This window comes from Oncorhynchus masou, chromosome 25 (genome assembly GCF_036934945.1).
Source record: "Oncorhynchus masou masou isolate Uvic2021 chromosome 25, UVic_Omas_1.1, whole genome shotgun sequence".
Lineage (NCBI taxonomy): Eukaryota > Metazoa > Chordata > Actinopteri > Salmoniformes > Salmonidae > Oncorhynchus > Oncorhynchus masou.
In genome coordinates this window covers 21891387-21910476 of record NC_088236.1, presented here as the reverse complement: position 1 = coordinate 21910476, position 19090 = coordinate 21891387, and the positions used below count along the sequence as shown (strand labels likewise).

The following is a 19090-nucleotide window of genomic DNA, read 5'->3' as shown; positions in this document are numbered from 1 at the left end:
ATTCTACAGCATAGAACGCGTCTGTTTGGCAGCCGTCATTTGTTCAGAGTAGTTCTTCCTTCCCTGTAGAGTTAACCAAACTGTCTCTGTCCCCCTGTAGGCTAGTCCTGGTGCGTAAGGAGAAGCTGGTGTCCAGCCACATGGCTTGTCTCACCGCCAGGCCCCGGCTGCTAGAGGTGGACCCGGACTGTCTCCGCTGGACCCCCGTCATCGTCACCAACACTGTGGTTTCAGAGGGCGAGGAGGAGGAGGAGGAGGAAGGAGAGGATACCTGCAAGGAGGTGCATAAAATAATACTTCAGTATATATATATTTTTTTCAGATGAATGACATTACAACAATGACTTGAATGGATTATAGGTAAATTTAGTTAATATATTACAGATCAAGCCTAGCCACAAAGTGTCTCCACTCCCCTGGCTCGTCCGAGGAGAAGAGGAAGAGGAGGAGGAGGAGATGATAAAGTGCTTCCCGGGGTTCCCCACCAGCCAAAGCTCTCCAGCCTCCTCCCCAGTCCGCTGTCCCCCGCCCGTCCCCGACCACCGGTCCCCTCCCCCCGCCAACGGAGAGCGCAGGGGCAGGGGCCGCCCACCCAAGAACTGGCCCTGGGGCAAGGTGAAGGATGGGCCACGGACAGAGAGGAGGCCGGGACCGGGACGACCTCCAAAGATACGGTTGGAGGTGCAGGATTTCGATGAGGAGGAGGACAGGGCTGAGGGCACTAAAATCAGCTCCACCTCTGGCAGCAGCCCACCCTCCCTGTTCTCTTTAGACAGACAGCTGGCTGATTCTACAGGTACCTTCAGGCCCCTAGAGATGCTTGGCAGGCACCCTGCTGTCCCTCCCCCACGCAGCAGAGGGCGCCCTCCCAGGAAGAAGAGTGGCCTCAAGCGCAGGCTGAGTGAGGGTCCCGGAGAATCCTTGCCCCAGCTGCCCCTGGCGCCCAGGCTCAGCGACCCGCCTCCAGTCAGACGGAGCTGCTTCAGTGAAAGCAGCGAGGAAGAGGAGGAGGATGAAGATGATGATGACGAGGAGAGGGGGACTCACTCCCCACCCATCCTCACAAAGCCCACCCTGGGGCTCAAGTGCAAGGTGAATGGAAAGAATAAAGTTCTTCTTGATACAGGTCACTTGAAATGATGAGATAGTAGGAACCTCTAAAGAAACATTTGCAAGATTATTTGTTACTACTTACTGCTTGTTTGCAAAAAAATGTCTATTATATTTCAATAGCTGTTCCCATGTCTCCACAGAAGCCATTGAGGAAGAGGCGCATGCGTCAGCGCAGCCACAGCCACGCCCACAGCAGCGTGGTGACAGAGACAATCTCTGAAACCACAGAGGTGCTGGACGAGCCCTTCGTAGACTCTGACTCTGAGAGGCCCATGCCCCGGCTGGAGGAGGAGAGCCCCCTGGGACACCCCCTGAGGTGTTACCCCCCGGCCCGCTCCGCCCTACGACACACAGAAACACCGCCCAAGAGAGCCCAACGAGCCAACCTCACAGAGTCAGAGGAGGATGGTGAGGCAATAGGAGTCCTTAGGGCTAACAGAGCAGTTATATATATACCACGGTGTTGGTGTATAGTACATGTTGGAGCAGAGCTGTATGTTAGCTAGGCATTGATATACAGTACTTGCTTGAGTAGATATGCATGTGTAACAATGGATTTCTCTCCCATTCTCTGTTCTTGTACAGAACCCACTCCTGTTCTGAAGCCAGCGTCCTTTCTACGGAACCCAGAGCCCACGGTCTCAGCAGAGACCCCGGTGGTCAACCCAGATACCCCCGTCAAGAAAAAGAAAGGCTGGCCCAAGGGCAAGCCCCGTAAGCCCCTGCACTGGAAGAAACGGCCGGGCAGAACCCCTGGCAGAGGGGCAAAGCCGAATGCAGGGGACACTAGCCTGACCAACTCGGGGGACCCTCCACCCCCCAAGATCAAGATGAAGCCGGGCCGCAAGCCCCAGAGCTGGTACCTACAGCGGGCCCAGGAGGAGGCCGAGAGGCAGGAGGCAGAGAGACAGAGGCTGGGTCTGGGAGGGGTGCAGCAGCTAGACAAGCCCCTCCAGCAGCTAGAGGACCGAGCATGCAAGAGGGCCTCCAGAGCCACAGCTACCGACAACGACAAACACAAAGACTCTGATGAAGAGGATGACTACCTCCCCAAGCCCGTGGAGCAGAGAATCCCCAAGAGGCGGGGGAGACCACCCAAAAACCCAGCCCTGCGACAACAACCAGTCCCAAAGCAGCCCACTGTCTCAGAGCCAGAAGAGGAGGAGGAGACAGCGAGGGGCTGGGTAGAGGACAAGCTCAGCCATCCACCGTCCCGTTCCCTGCTCTCTCCGTCCTCTACCGGAGGCCCCAGGGCTCCCCAGCCCAGTAGACCAGACATGGACAGAGTCATGGCCGACAAGGATGAGGAAGATGAGGAGAGGGAGGATGAAGAGTGTGCCACCCTGGGCACCAGCAGCAGAAGGACTGCGGCCACGCCGGGCTCAGGCAGCAGACGCAGCGACGACCACGATGCAGACGATGAAGGAGACGGACACCTGGAGGACAAGAGCAACAGCAAAAAGCGGAAGAGCCAGGACTCTGAGGAAGAGGATGAAGACGACGAGGAAGAACCTACCTCTCCTGCCTGCTCTCCTCCCGTCAAAGAAGAACCCCAGGGCGGGGAAGGTTTTTTAGACATGCAGGGCAGTGTGCAGGCCAGAGACTCCTACGTCAGCAAGCAGGAGGAGGACGAAGAGGAAGACGAAGAGGCGGAGGAGCTGCAGGAGGTGAAGTGCCGGCCTCTGGACGCGGCACAGGACGAGAGAAGGCGGCGGGAGGCAGAGGAGTCAGCAGCAGCGGCCGCGGCGGTGGAAACTGTGACGGCCATCTCAGTCCCCTCTGAGCCCCTGGAACTGCAGCTGCTGCACCCTGAGGACAAGACTGTCACGCTGCTGATGGAGCCCCAGCACCCTCACCAGCACCCCGACTCCTTCAAGGAGGAGCTGAGCCACCACCACGGGTCCCACCATGGTCAGCACCACCACAGCAACGAGCTGGACCTGGAGACGGTGCAGGCGGTCCAGTCTCTGACCCAGGGAGAGGCCCAGGACGAGGAGCCAGAGAGCCACGGGGTCTCCCACGGAGCCTACCAGGACTGTGAAGAGACGCTGGCCGCCTGCCGCACCCTACAGAGCTACAGCCATGCCGGGGAGGCCGAGGAGGAGACTACCCACCTTGCCCTGGTGGAGGAGTGTGGAACCTCCCAGCACAGCAGCCCCCTGCCCCACACTAACCCCCCCATGCCCCCCTTACCCAGCCAGTCAGTCCGCTCCATCAACAGCCCAGCAGGCATGATGGAATCTGGGCTGGGCCAGCAAAGAGGGGGCACACCAGGCCCTACTGGGGGAACAGGGGCAACGGGAGGAGGGTACACCCAGATCACTCCTGAGCACCCCAGTTCCTTGTCGGCCCCATCCCAGCAGAACATGGAGACCAGTCCCATGATGGACGTTCCGTCGGTGTCTGACCACTCCCAGCAGGTGGTGGACAGTGGCTTCAGCGACCTGGGCAGCATCGAGAGCACCACAGAGAACTACGACAATCCCAGCAGCTACGACTCCACCATGGGCGGCGGGGGCAACGGGGGAGGGAACAATGGCAGTAACCATGCGGCGGTGGCTGTGGCTGCCTCTTCCTCGTCATCGACGGGCTCCTCTTCCTCCAGCTCGGTCACACCCTCCTCACAGGGCAGCAGCTGCTCCTTTGTCCCGGCGCCCTGTCTCACGTCTTCCAGCGGCGCAGTGACATCACAGCTCGCCATGGGCAGCTGCAGTCTCATCCAACAAACTGGACCAGGGCTCAATAACGGGCCGGGAGGCAACAATGGTGGCAACAACAGCGTGCCACCGCCACCCCGTCCCCCATCTGCCAACACCCACCAAGGCATCAAGTCCCCTCAGAGCTGTGTGATCGAGAGGCTGCCCAGCGCCAGCCAGCAGTCCCAGAAAAAGGTGCAGCATCAGCCCCCTCAGCAGCAGCAGGCTCCCCACCCCCCGCCCTCGGCCCCTCCAACCCCCCACCCGCCCCAGCAGCAGCAACCTCTGTCCCAGTGCAGTATGGGGAACGGCTTTGGCTCCACGCCTATGATCATGGAGATCCCTGAGAGTGCCTCCCAGGGAGGGGGCCGCAGCCTGTATGAGCGGATGGGCCAGGACTTTGGCGCAGGGGGTTACCCCCAGCCCTCGGCCACATTCAGCCTGGCTAAGCTGCAGCAGCTCACCAACACCATCATGGACCCCCACGCCATGCCCTACTCTCACTCGGCCTCTGTCACATCTTACGCCACCAGTGTTTCTCTGTCTAACCCCGGGCTGGCCCAGCTCTCCCCCTCCCCACTCCCTCCCTTAGCCCAGGGCCAGGCCACCATGACCCCCCCTCCCCAACTGAGCTCTGGCTCCATGAACCTGGGCTCCCTGCAGCTGCAGTGCAACATGCCCTCCAGCAACATCGGCCTGCCTCCCCCGCCCCACACCCAGCGGCTGCAGGGCCAAATGGCCACGGTGAAGGGCCACATCTCCATCCGTTCCAAGGCCCAGCTGGCCCCCGCTCCCTCCCCGCACCAGCAGCAACTGTACGGACGCAGCTCTGGGGCCGTGGCCATGCAGGGCTCGCCCCGCACACTGGCTGTGCAGCGTGGCATGATGCCCAACCTCATGCCCACGCCGGCCGGCTACAACACCATGAACATGAACCAGCTGAACGCCATGTCGGCAGGCTACCGCATGCCACAGCCCATGATGAACAGTGGTTACCATGGAAACCCCCCTTACATGAACCAGCCCACCCAGTACCCCATGCAGATGCAGATGGGCATGATGGGGGGACAGGGGTACCCACAGCAGCCTATGCAGCCCAATCACCACGGCAACATGATGTACACGGGCCCCACCCACCACAGCTACGCCGGCGTCCCCAAACAGTCGCCTTACATGAGCAGATGAGCAGAGCACCGAAGAACACCGCAGCTCTAGAGACGGAGATGGGAGGAACACTCTCCAACCTGACCTGATACTCGCTGATGGAGGGAGGGACTCTGCCTCTCTTTACTGAATGACTTACTGTTGTATCCACCCTCTCCAAAGCCCGAGCGAGTGCAAAATGAGGGAGGACTATGTTTTTCTGTTTTGTATGTTGTCATTTTGTTCCATTCAGTTGGACACATTTCCCCCCCCAAGCTGGCTGTGTAGGGAGTGAGCTGGCAGAGCTGGGGCGATACATCACGGCTAAATGGTCCCCTGGTACTGTATGGCAGACTGCTCTAGTCTAGTCAGACCTAAACAACATGCTCCTCTGGCACAGTGTCTACGCTAACGGAAGCGCTCCTCTCCACTGTTTACCTGGCAGAGAGTGGAGGAGGTGGAAGAGGAAGATGGACTTTGGAGGACCTTACATTGTCAAAACTGAGAAAGGAAAAAAAGTGGTTAACTAAATATATGAAACCATGCACACAATCTTTTAATTGAAATAGGAAGCCTTACCTTTAAAAAAGAGACTATGATTATAATTGTAGATGGACTTGTTTTTTTAATTTTATTATTATTTTGAATACTTTAATTTTTATTTTGACAGCTGTTGAAAAGAACTTGTGTGCAGTCCAACCTGTCTATGCTTTGATCGTGGCATACTGGAATGGTGGTTCACCCTCTAGCTCCGACATGTTCTCACACACACGGTGAGCCGTGGCATTTGTCTCAGATATGAGTAGAAGTGGGGCCTCATTGGAGAACAGAGTTACAAGTGTGGAGGGTCTTCCAGGTAAGACGGTGTGTATCAGGGCAGAACAGAGGAATACAGTGATGAAGCAGAGACAAGGGGTCCATTAGTCTGTCCATAAATAAATAAACCAGTAGTAATCTCAGCATCACCCACAGGATGCTGTAGCTGTTTGTTCTGAAATGATTAGGTGTAAATGTTCTGGTACTTCCTGTTGATTCACAGCACAGTCCACCAGTCTCCCATTGCAGCATTCACACGTTTTTCATCACACTCCATAGAAGGCTATTAGGCCTTTTTACTCCATTGATGGTGTACATCTGTCAGCCCCATGCAGTTTACCTTCCATGGAATAAATAAATACACAGAGATTTGAGGTCAAACTCACTGCTTTAAGGAACATCCGCTGTTGGAAATCAGCTGAGCCGCTTCGTTAAGTGTTAGTGACAGGCATCCTCTCTGAAGGGTGTTTTCTGTTAACCAGTTAATCTGTGCAAGTCTAACGTGCACTCCCATTGACTAGTAGAGATGTCTGAGCTCTATGGACCATCAGCATCTAGAGAGGTGGCCAATGCCAAATACTGTGCATTGTGTACGCCCACCACACACGCAAACATCTGGATGGTTACTGTGTTCGGATGGGGAGGGTGGGTTAAGAATTTACCCAGTTGTCTCAGTGTTCCAGTATTCAAAGTCAAAATGAGGATACTTTTCTTACGGACCTGACGTTTCATATATTATTTGTGTGTATTGTTTTTCGTTTGTTTGTTTTATTTTCTCTGAATTTTATCAGACTGGGCAGCTTTCTTTTATGACACAAGCTGACTCTTTTTGACTTTAGAACCTATTGTAGAGAATGTTTTTTCTATAATATAAAGAAATTCTGACGTTGATATTGGTACTGTCATTTTTTTCACTTCTGTTTCAGGAACAAAAACAATACATATTTTTTAGCTTGACTCTTGAGGTAATATTATAAAGAAATAAAAAAAAAAAAAAAAAAATACCACTCACTTTTAGTGAATTTAAGATGCCTTTAACCTCTCCATTCCACTCATCTCTAGAGTTTTCTATCTTTGTGTAGTATATTAATGCTATTTTAAAACAAAAGGAAAAAACAAATATCTAAAGGTCACTTAGCTGTTCTTTTGTTTGGATTATTTGTGTGTGAATAGGACGACTTCTTTACATTTAAGAGGCATGTAAAAATGAGCTCAGTATATTTGTCTGTTTATATCGCTTCCCTTTTTGTATCCTTTGTAATTGTACATGGTGCGTTGTAAGCTAAGAGAGAGCGCAAGATATAGAGAGGAATGGGGCTGGCTGGGTGCCTTGTGAAGGTTGATAGTGCCCGGCTGCCTCGATCTCTCTACTTAGTCCCTGTATGTATTTCCATTTATTAGTTTTTTCTTTCTTAGCAAGTACTTTCAAAGAACTCTGTACATTTTAACATAAAACAAAAATAAATTATGTTGAGCCATTTATGTTGTCATGGTATTTCTTGGCTCTATTGTTCTGACTCCTACCAAATCTAATAATTGCTCCTTGGCAATGATAATAGTTTCTTTATTTAGAAACGAATGTTGCTTGCTTACATTATTTGTTCCTCTTTGCAGATAAAAAGCCTGTAAATATTGCTATGCGAAGCGGGCTCATATAAGATACAGGCTCGTCGGTGACTGCAAAAAGTCAGACATTCCATTCAAAGGAACCCTATGAAGAAAATGTACCATCATCCCCATCAACAGCTTTCTACTTGTCAAGACACCTGCCACATCTTCAATACCTGCTACATCTTCAATATAAGCCAGAGTAAGCGATTCTATTATCCTATTTATCATTTACAGAATCACATAGGGAACTGTCAAAGGGTCAGATGATATACTGATTTAACAGTTGGCCTATTATCTCTATTGCACATATGTATCACATTAGTGGCCTATTGTGTGTAACATATTCAAGTAGCCTTCGCTATTTTAAAATACAAAAATATAATACTATCCTGGCGTCGCAAACACCATGCTCTACCAACTGAGCTACAGAGGACCATTTAAAATTGCATTTCTCATGAATAGAATGTATCCACAAGATGAAATCTGATACGATCCGTGGACGATGTCTTGACACAAAATGTCAGACGCAACCGTTTTGGTGAGCCAATCAAGGTGCGTGTTCTTCTGCCGTTTAATAAGCGCTGTCCAATTACAATCGAATTCCGAGTCTGATGTTAAGAAACTTCCGCACTTTGGACCAATCACTATTTGGGAGAGGCGGGCAATTCTTGCTGTTTCTCGTCTCCGATTGGTCCTCTCTGGTGTCAGCTTCCTCAATCCGTTCCAGCTAACGGAGAAGAAGCGAAGGCGTTTTCTAATCTTTCATTGAGAAAAGGTGAAGGCGAGAGGAAAACACCAATAGATTGTCTTTGGTATGTAATTACACTTTCTAAACAGACGGAATAGCAGTAAAATATTGAGAGCAATGCATGATTAATTCCGTTCTCGGTATTCACCATCGCTGAATGACGGGATCGCCTGCTGTCACAAGACAACTGTGTGTGGCGGGAGGAGGGTCTGAATCACGGATGTTGTAGGGATACAGATGCAGGCCCGTCTTCCAGTAAAATACCATATTACCGTCGACTCATCTTATTACTGCACAGGTTCGTGTGCATGCAGGTAACCTACCCGTAGCACGGCCGCCCACTGCGGAACCTGATAGCAGGACCGAATATTTAATGAAATCGTGTCACCCAACATGAAACATTGTCACTGCTCATTAATGTATGTCTATATCTATTGAAGGTACCACAAGCGCGGCGTAACTGACTTTATTCCAACTGCATGGTATAGCTAAAACCGTTTTAGAGTCGCTAAATTCTTATTTTCCTATCTCAGCTTCCAGCCAAAATGATCCACAGCCTGTTCCTCGTGAATTCCTCCGGGGACATTTTCCTGGAGAAACACTGGAAGAGCGTTGTGAGCCGCTCGGTGTGCGACTACTTCTTCGAGGCGCAAGAGCGCGCCAGTGAGCCGGAGAATGTGCCCCCCGTCATCCCGACCCCCCACCACTACCTCATCAGCGTCCTCAGGCACCGCATCTACTTTGTGGCGGTCATCCAGAGCGAGGTGCCGCCGCTCTTTGTCATCGAGTTCCTACACAGGGTAGTTGATACATTCCAGGTTTGTACTTGGTATACTAACTTTTCATCCTTTCACTTGTACTTGTTCAGGCTCTTCATCACCACCACCTAGGTCTACCTTGCAATGTAATCTGTCTAGCAGGCTAGTCTTAGAACTGGTCACTCTCTCTGAGTTACTGATTGTCTTATTGTTAAGTTACAAGTGTTTTTACATTTTTAAAGGAAGTCGTAAGTCATTGATCAGAATATACTCATCCCTCCCTGTTATTAGGACTATTTTGGGGTGTGCACAGAGGCAGCAATCAAGGACAATGTGGTGGTAGTATATGAGCTGCTAGAAGAAATGCTGGACAATGGCTTCCCCCTGGCCACAGAGTCCAACATCCTCAAAGAGCTCATCAAGCCACCCACCATCCTGCGCACAGTGGTTAACACCATCACAGGTGCCTGAAGATTACCATGTCTGCCTCTACACAGTCACTATGTCACCACTTTTTCCTGACCATTAAAAACCTCAACCTCATAGTATTATGCCACATAACCTGACCATGAAAAACAGGCCCTTAGTCATGACATGTGTTAACAGGCTGTATATCATTATTTACATTATTTCTTAATTATTCATAATTATTTGCATATTATTGGCAGCATTGGAAATAATACTGTATGTTTTTAAACTTTTCATTTAGACCCATGTCACTGTACACAACTATCTGAATGTGTACATCATGTTTGTGTCATATTTGACTGTTCTGTTGTCTGTAGGCAGCACCAATGTAGGGGAGCAGCTCCCTACTGGACAGTTGTCTGTAGTGCCATGGCGACGCACTGGAGTCAAGTATACCAACAACGAGGCCTATTTTGATGTCGTGGAGGAGATTGATGCCATCATTGATAAATCAGGTATAGTTGGCCCACTGCCCCATCATGCTGTCAGCTAAACCTGACCTGACCTATTAAAAACAACAGAAACACAGAGCTTGACATTCTGATTGACTCTTTCTCCATCTCTCTCCATGTTTCTCTCACACACTGTTAGGCTCCACTATCACAGCAGAGATCCAGGGGGTGATTGATGCCTGTGTGAAACTAACAGGCATGCCTGACCTCACTCTCTCGTTCATGGTGGGTCCTCTCTCTCTCTAGCCCAGGGGTAGGCAATAATCTTGGCTCGAGGGCCACATCGGGGTTTCAAAATTCAGCGGATGGCTGCACAGATTTTTTTTCCCCAAACCTGTTTGTTTTGTCAAAAGCAATTTTAGGTCAAGAAAAAGGGCAGTTATTTGAAAATATATGTCCATTATAATTTCTACATACTTTCTATCTCCTTTTGGATGTTCAAGAGTAGCCTGGCGTGTTTGTTTTTTAACCCATTGAATGGTCTTGCGGGCCAGATCCGTAGTTTGCCCACTCGTGCTCTAGCCAGTAGTTTATATCCACTCTTGTCCTTGGCAAATAACCTTTCCCTCTCTTCCTCTCCTTATGAAATAATTCATGTTTGTAATGTTTTTGACCTGTGTTGTGTAACTGTAGACTTCCTGTCTGTTTCTCTTCTGTCTTGAAACCATATTTTTAACTATTGTACTGAATAACTGTCAAAATGGTCCTGTCTGTTTCTCCCCCCCTTCTCTCTATCTTGATACACCTGCCTGATCCTGTCTCAGAACCCTCGTCTGCTAGATGATGTGAGCTTCCACCCGTGTGTGAGGTTCAAGCGCTGGGAAGCTGAGAGGATCCTCTCCTTTATCCCCCCAGACGGAAACTTCCGGCTGCTCTCCTATCACGTCAGCTGCCAGAAGTCAGTACTGTGCTCTTTTTTACCTCTGCAAAGCCTGACTAAACATCATGTTATGTGCTCAAGGCATAACTCTCACACACACACACCGTATCTGAATGTTTGCTTTTTCTTTTCATTGTCTTAATTCAGTCTCCACCCATTAAGGTCAACAAGGTATTTCAAAATTGACATTGTCGTTGGGGCTCAAACTAAAACTCGAGTTGTTGTAAAATGTTAGCAAGATGAAGTCCTGTGTTTGGTTTAACGTTACATTAATTAATAAATGGATGTTTTTGGCGAAGCATTAGATGTCCACAACACTATACTATTGTACTTACATCTATTCGTATAGATTGGATCATTATTCACTTGTGGTTTGGCTTGGGAAAACCCAGAAACAATATTTTACAGCAATGCCAATGTTTACATTATATATACACATTTTTTTGTTTGAAGTTTCATGTTTAAAAGTTGTAACAACAATGTAACAAACTGCCATCTGTGCAGAAAAGAATTCACTTGTTCTTTCAGTATTATTCACTTACTTGCACACTTTGTGTTCAGTGTGCTTTGTGCTGTTTCTGTCTCTGTGCCCGTCCTACCTGTGTTATTCTGACACTCTCTGTGTCTACCCCTCAGTCTGGTGGCCATCCCAGTGTACGTCAAGCACAACATCACGTTTAGGGAGGGTAGTTCTCAGGGCCGCTTTGAGCTGACCCTGGGCCCCAAGCAGACCATGGGGAAGGGGTTAGAGGCTGTTCTAATCAGCAGCCAGCTACCCAGAGGAGTCCTCAACACCAACCTCAACCCCTCCCAGGGGACATACAACTTCGACCCTGTCACTAAGGTAAGGTGGTGGGAAAAGGTGTGTGTGTGTGTGTGAGAAAGGGAGTGACAGTCTGTGTGTGTGTATGCAGACATGGATTTACCTGACAGGTTTAGTGTCTGCTGTAAACATACAAAAGGGTATACAGTGCATTCGGAAAGTATTCAGACCCCTTGATTCCCCCCCCCCCACGTTTTGTTACGTTACAGCCTTATTCTGAAAATAGATTAAATAAAAATTGTCATCAATCTACACACAATACCCCATAACGACAAGCGAAAACAGGTTTTCTAAATATTTGCAAATACATACAAACAGAAATACCTTATTTACATAAGTATTCAGACCCTTTGCTATGAGACTCGAAATTGAGCTTAGGTGCATCCTGTTTCCATTAATCATCCTTGAGATGTTTCTACATCTTGGGAGTCCACCTGTGGTAAATTCAATTGATTGGACATGATTTGGAAAGGCACACACCTGTCTATAAGGTCGTACAGTTGACAGTGCATGTCAGAGCAAAAACCAAGGAAGGTGACCAAGAACCTGATGGTCACTGACAGAGCTCCAGAGTTCCTCTGTGGAGATGGTTGTCCTTCTGGAAGGTTCTCCCATCTCTGCAGCACTCCAATCAAATCAAATTTGATTTGTCACATGCAAATGTTAATGCGAGTGTAGCGAAATGCTTGTGCTTCTAGTTCCGACAATGCAGTAGTAACCAATGAGTAATCTAACCTAACAATTCCACAACTACTACCTTATACACACAAGTGTAAAGGGATAAAGAATATGTACATAAAGATATATGAATGAGTGATGGTACAGAACGGCATAGGCAAGATGCAGTAGCTGGTATAGAGTACAGTATATACATATGAGATGAGTAATGTTGGGTATATAAACAAAGTGGCTATTGATACATGTATTACATAAAGATGCAGTAGATGAAATAGAGTACAGTATATACATATGAGATGAGTAATGTAGGGTATGTAAACATTAAGTGATTGTTTAAAGTGTCTAGTGATACATTTGTTACATCAATTCCCATTATTAAAGTGGCTGGAGTCGAGTTAGTGTGTTGGCAGCAGCCACTCAATGTTAGTGGTGGCTGTTTAACAGTCTGATGGCCTTGAGACTGTTAAACAGGCCTTTATGGTAGATAGGCCAGACAGAAGTCACTCCTCAGTAAAAGGCACATGACAGCCTGCTTGGAGTTTGCCAAAAGTCACCTAAATGACTCGCAGACCATGAGAAACAAGATTCTCTGTTCTGATGAAACCAAGATTTAACTCCTTGGCCTGAATGCCAAGTATCATGTTTGGAGGAAACCTGGCACCATCCCTATGGCGAAGCATGGTGATGGCAGCATCATGCTGTGTGGATGTTTTTCGGCTGCAGGGACTGGGAGACTAGTCAGGATTGAGAGAAAGATAAACAGAGCAAAGCACAGAGAGATCCTTGATGAAAACCTGTTTCAGAGCACATAGGACTTCAGACTCGGGTGAAGGTTCACCTTCCAACAGGACAACAACACTAAGCACAAAGCCAAGACAACGCCAGGAGTGGCTTCGGGACAAGTCTCTAAATGTCCTTGAGTGGCCCAGCCAGAGCCCGAACGTGAACCTGATCAACACATCTCTGGAGAGACCTGAAAGTAGCTGTGCAGCGATGTTCCCCATCCAACCTGACAGGGTTTGAGAGGATCTGCAGAGAAGAATGGGAGAAACTCCCCAAATACAGGTGTGCCAAGCTTGTAGGGTCATACCCAAGAAGACGCGAGGCTGTAATCGCTGCCAAAGGTGCTTCAACAAAGTACTGAGTAAAGGGTTTGAATACGTATGTAAATGTGATATTTTTAATGAATTAGCAAACCTTTCTAAACCTGTTTATGCCTTGTCATTATGGAGTATTGTGTATAAATGATGAGGGATTTTTTTATTTTTTATTTTAGAATAAGGCTATAACGTAACAAAATGTGAAAACAGTCAAGAGGCCTGAATACTTTCCGAATGACTGTATAATCTTACATTTAATTAATTGGTTAATTCCTCCTCGCACCCACCTGTTTGTGTTCAAACCAATACCCTTCTCCCTGTGTGGGAATAACATTGGAAGGCTGCTGTGTTGTCCCTTTGCAGCTCTTGTCATGGGACGTGGGTAAAATCAACCCTCAGAAGCTGCCTAGTCTAAAGGGCTCTATGAGCCTGCAGGCAGGGGCCTCCAAGCCAGACGAGAACCCCACCATCAACATCCAGTTCAAGATCCAACAGTCGGCCCTTTCAGGTTAAACGCACCTTATCAGAATTGGTTATTACACTCTAGAGTGGCAGTTGCTCCTTAGCCGCTGAACTAGTATTAGTTAACTTTACCCATATTCTTGACCGTAATAATTTTGTGATGAAATAAATATCTAACCCTAGATAATATATTAATATTGTATCTACTAACTCCATATTAGTCAGCCACATGACATCCACACAGTTTATTCACAGTGACACCTTCTACCACTAGATGGAGACAAGATACTCTATTTGTATTTGCTCTATCGGATCCCCACAGAGGTTTGCATCTGTTTCCAAAAGGGATGTGTGCTACTTCTCTTGCAATGGCCAAATCAATGATTTATATGACTTTCTGCAGAATACATATTAAATAGAAATGTGACACCTCTCTTTTAATTGACTTGTTCTTCTCCAGGACTGAAGGTGAATCGGTTGGATATGTACGGGGAGAAATACAAACCATTCAAAGGCATCAAGTACATGACCAAGGCCGGCAAATTCCAGGTGCGGACATAGAGGCTCGGCTCTCCACTCTCTGGCCTCTGCACCAATACTACTACTGTAAAAGAGAGAGGGGGAGGATTCCGATGCTGGGGAATAAATATAGGGAAGGGAGTGGCTATGGTACATTCCCTGTGTAAATGCATTTCAGGATTCATCCACACAAACTGTGTGCTCTGCTGTCTAACTGAACTAGCTACCACAGAATGTGTGACACGACACACAAAAGCATATTTAATGGAGTTGTTTGCACAGTCAAATAGGTGGCGATAAGAGACTATCCGTCTCAATGTGTCTACAGCATTTTTAGTAAGCTAAAGCCTGGAATTGGTCTCCTTGTTGTGTCATTTCTGGTTCCTTTTTCCAATCTCTTTGCTACCCTTTGAGTTCCTTTTGTGAGTGAGAATAGCAGGCAAAATGGTTTGTGTGCTTCTACTGCTACTACCTTTCTTCTCATGCTCCCATCCATTCCTTATAACCAACGGCCCAGAGTTTGGGTCAATTCGAGTTAACACAGCCACACTGTCATAATTATTTATTGAGTTTATTAAAAAATGTTAACCTTTATTTAACGAGGCAAGTCAGTTAAGAAAAAATTCTTATTTACAATGACGGCCTACCAAAAGACAAAAGGCCTCCTGCGGGGACAGGGGCTTAGGATTTAAAAAATAAATACAATATAAATATAGGACAAAACACACATCACTACAAGAGGGACTCAACACTACATAAAAAGAGACCTAAAATAACAACATAACAGCAAAACATGACAGCAACACAACAATGGTAGCAGCACAAAAACATGGTACAAACATTGGGCAAAGTCAACAGCACAAAGGTCAAGAAGGAAGAGACAACAATACATCATGCAAAGCAGCCACAACTGTCAGTAAGAGTGTCCATGATTGAGTCTTTGAATGAAGAGATTGAGATAAACTGTCCAGTTTGAGTATTGCAGCTTGTTCCAGTTGCTAGCTGCAGCGAACTGAAAAGAGGAGCGACCCAGGAAAGTGTGTGCTTTGGGGACCTTTAACAGAATATGACTGGCAGAATGGGTGTTATATGTGGAGGATGAGGGCTGCAGTAGATATCTGAGATAGGGGGGAGAGATGCCTAAGCGAGTTATATAAATAAGCATCAACCAGAGGGTCTTGCGGCGGGTATACAGAGATTACCAGTTTACTGAAGAGTGTAGAGTGCAGTGATGTGTCCTATAAGGAGCATTGGTGGAAAATCTGATGGCCGAATGGTAAAGAACATCTAGCCACTTGAGAGCACCCTTACCTGCCGATCTATAAATAATGTTTCCGTAATCTAGCATGGGTAGGATGGTCATCTGAATCAGGGTTAGTTTGGCAGCTGGAGTGAAAGAGGAGCGATTACGATAGAGGAAACCAAGTCTAGATTTAACTTTAGCCTGCAGCTTTGATATGTGCTGAATTAAGCACTGCACTGTCTAGCCATACTCCCAAGTACTTGTATGAGGTGACTACCTCAAGCTCTAAACCCTCAGAGGTAGTAATAACACCTGTGGGAAGAGGGTATTCGTCTTACCAAACCACATGACCTTTGTTTTGGAGGTGTTCAGAACAAGGTTAAGGGTAGCGAAAGCTTGTTGGACACTAAGAAAGCTTTGAGGACCTTTGAGGTTGCAGTGACACATCCATAATCTGAGCGGAAACCAGATTGCATACCAGAGAGAATACTATAGACATCAAGAAAGCCAGTCAGTTGATTATTGACAAGTTTTTTCCGACACTTGATAAAATAGAAATGATGGCTAAGCCCGGCCCATTTCTACAATTTTCTTAAAATCTGATTTCACCCTAACCTTAAAGTAAGACCAAATATATATATTTTTCCATCAATTTTGACTTTGAGGCTGTAGAATCTGACTTTGTGGTTGTGTTATCTAGTGGGATCCCAGAGTTTCTTCTGGCCAGGACTGGATAAGTTCCTGGCTCTACCTATATTACATGTTATTCTAAATTCTGTATTCCCTTGCTACTTTCTCCCTTTACTTATTCCAATGCTCCCTGTTTTCTGAACTTCTCTCTTCAGTCCTCCAAACCAAATGCATTTCTGTGTCTCTCTGTTATCAACTCTGGAGTCACGCGCTGGAGTTTGAGAATGCAACATGAAATTCCTCCGCCTGACTCATTCACTACCATGCCTATTGTTCTGTCAACAGTTAATACTGTAGGCATAACCATGTCATTCTCAAATCCAATCTAGTGGTTTGTAGGATGAGGTTGACACAGTATGTTACTGTTTTTCGCTCTTTTTCTATATCATGTAAGGCGTCAGGTTGAGCACCTTGCTGTGGCCTACCTGATGTTTTATCCACCTTAATCCATCCTGATGGCCTTTTTAAAAGTATTATTTATTCAACAATGATATAATCCTGATACGAGCACCAAATCGCATGCTGAATAACCCAGCTCATATCATGCAGCTCAAATGTATCTTTATTACTCTATAGTGAATTTTACAGAGGCTTGAGCATCATGAAGACCAATAGCATGAAACATGCTGCCCCCCTATGATGTTATTGAAGCTGTTACTCACAGTGGCCTGGCTTTCCTCTGTGTAGGTATGTTTTCTATAAGTTCTCCATACTGCAGTTTGATGACACGGTTGGTTGGGTTTCCCTATCAAGAATGTTCAAGGTTCGGGTTTACAGCTTTTGTTTGTTTTGTTTGTGTGTTTGTCAAATGAATTCAAATTTAGTTTTACAATGCTATGACATTAAAGAATTAAGAAGTGATATGAAATACATTGAATTATCCAGTCCATTGTGTTCCCCTCTGATAGATACCAGGACATCACAAATCAATGTAGTGGTTGTACCAACTAAAATAACCTAATTTGTCTACATGTTTGTAACAACAAACACATTTCTGTCTAAAAATCATCTTGAGTATTATAAGAGCCCATTTATGATGATGTATGTGAGGTTTGATTAAAGGTTCATGCCATCCTTTTTAGTTTCACTTAATTTCAATACAATGATCTTGAATTAAAGTATCATCAAAAATGGGAAACGAATGTTTTGGGGTCTGTTTCTTTTCTACCCCATGTCATAGGCTCAGGGGTTAAAGTAAGGCGGTATGGACAGGTACTGCATCCAGGTTAAATAAATAGTGGGGGTATGCCGTACCGGTAAAACGCGAGCCTATCACGATTAATACAACATGCCCAAACAAATGTAGGCTTATTTAACATAGCAGCATGACAAATTAGTGAATTGACTGGAAGCCGAGTGGTATACGCTCCAAATTGCGTTGTGGTTTTATAACACTTACATTTTGTCAAGGCAGGGAAGAGTGGCTGACGGAGGCGCTCGTGAACAACAGTGGATGCATCAATTCAGGCTACAAGTGTAGACCTCATGACAATCTCAGAATTTCATTACACTACACGTAGGTGTTGTAACTGATGTCTCTTTCCATTCATCGAATTGTGGATGAACAGTGCACTGTTGGGGTCTGAATGCTAAAATTATTTTGTGAGTGACCGAATGCGCGCAGGTAGCCTTACTGGAGCGGCTCTGTTAAGTGCTTGTTTGACAATCAGGTGAAAACATCACGACTGGTTGTGTTTATTGCACATTAAAAGCAATAGGCAGCGTGTCCATAAGGCTTTCCCTAAAGTAAATTGCCCAAATTATATAGCCTAATTAGCTTAGTCCTGTCTATATAGAAATATATATAAATCATTCGAAATAGAGCATACAGCATGATTTGGCCTCAAAGGATAATTTAAAAAAAGCTGTGGATTGTTTTATATTGGATAGCCTACAGTCGGAAGGGCCCGCAATTTAGACAGCGCGTGCTACAATTAACAAATAGATTATTGTTAAATTGCGACTGTCGGTGAAAAGCAGAGAGACCCAGCCAGGCATATCACAATATTTAAAAATACAATTGCGGAAAAAACTGTTTTGAAAGCAAATAAAGAGATGACAATGAAAACACTCCAATCTGTATTTGAGTTATCAAAATTCTTAATTTAATTGAGCGAACAGTAGCATATTGGCACCAGCTGAGAACATCGGCCATATCCCTGGTGAGGTGCATATTGACCCTCTTTATAATTGGGCCAGTGCCACTTTTGTTTGTTTTTGGACTATAATTTCCCCCTCCAGGTTAAATGGTTGTCATATTGTATTTGAGTCTCCCCTTTTCATAGGCCGATTAGATGGATCACACATCGTTTTTATTGCTATGTTTGTCAGTGTCAGCAGAGTAGGCTAGCTTGTCATTTTTGTAGTTTAAAAAAATGCGTGCGCACACTTGGGTGTCCTGTACCAGTAAGAAATCAATTAAATCGACTTTAATCCTGCATAGGCTAGAATGAACATCGCTCTCAAATTCTTCTGTCTTAACATTAAGACATGGCTAACGCCAATTACTAATACTGGGCGTTCTATGGATAATGCCATCATGGCCAATACTTGTTTTTATTTTAATAACATTTTCATAAAATTGATCAGGAGGACATAGCTCATCTGATATGTGTTAACTTAGCTTCTGAAAAGTAATGCCATAATTTATAACTGATGCCATTGCATGTTTGAATTCTATTGAAGGTCTGTGTAAAAACGCAAAAAATGTGTCCTGTTTGAGATGAGAATGACGTTGTCCCAGGGGGCGAAGAGTTAACCTTGTTGTTCCACTGCATTTATCGAACTCCATTCCGTAATTTGCTGATCACTTTAACACCAACACAACGTTTTCTTCTCTTCCTCCTCCTCTTCGCCTTTTAACTCTAACCAGACCTCAGACTTTCGACGA

The 19090-nt window shown here is 46.3% G+C and overlaps 2 protein-coding genes across 5 annotated transcripts in view; both read left to right on the top strand.

Moving 5' to 3' along the window:
• LOC135513915 (histone acetyltransferase KAT6A-like) overlaps positions 1–7248 on the top strand; it is a 58416-nt gene extending 51168 nt beyond the window's left edge. For both annotated transcript variants that reach the window (XM_064936925.1, XM_064936924.1), the window contains exons 13-16: positions 101–281; positions 385–1092; positions 1254–1521; positions 1699–7248. In XM_064936925.1, the coding sequence (XP_064792997.1) occupies positions 101–281; positions 385–1092; positions 1254–1521; positions 1699–4994 (4453 nt within the window). In that variant the 3' untranslated portion in view covers positions 4995–7248. The remainder of the gene's footprint in view (positions 1–100; positions 282–384; positions 1093–1253; positions 1522–1698) is intronic.
• An 850-nt stretch (positions 7249–8098) lies between these two features.
• Positions 8099–17276, top strand: LOC135513914 (AP-3 complex subunit mu-2-like). Of its 3 annotated transcripts, none has more exons than XM_064936921.1 (9): positions 8099–8191; positions 8661–8945; positions 9177–9348; positions 9671–9808; positions 9945–10030; positions 10570–10703; positions 11322–11529; positions 13650–13794; positions 14209–17276. In XM_064936921.1, exons 2-9 carry the CDS (start codon positions 8673–8675, stop codon positions 14307–14309), a joined length of 1257 nt encoding a protein of 418 aa, XP_064792993.1. In that variant the 5' UTR covers positions 8099–8191; positions 8661–8672; the 3' UTR covers positions 14310–17276. The 3 variants fall into 3 exon arrangements, with proteins under 3 accessions (XP_064792993.1, XP_064792995.1, XP_064792992.1); XM_064936923.1 differs by having other exon boundaries at positions 8099–8425; XM_064936920.1 differs by having other exon boundaries at positions 8099–8441.
• The last annotated feature ends 1814 nt before the right edge of the window (positions 17277–19090 follow it).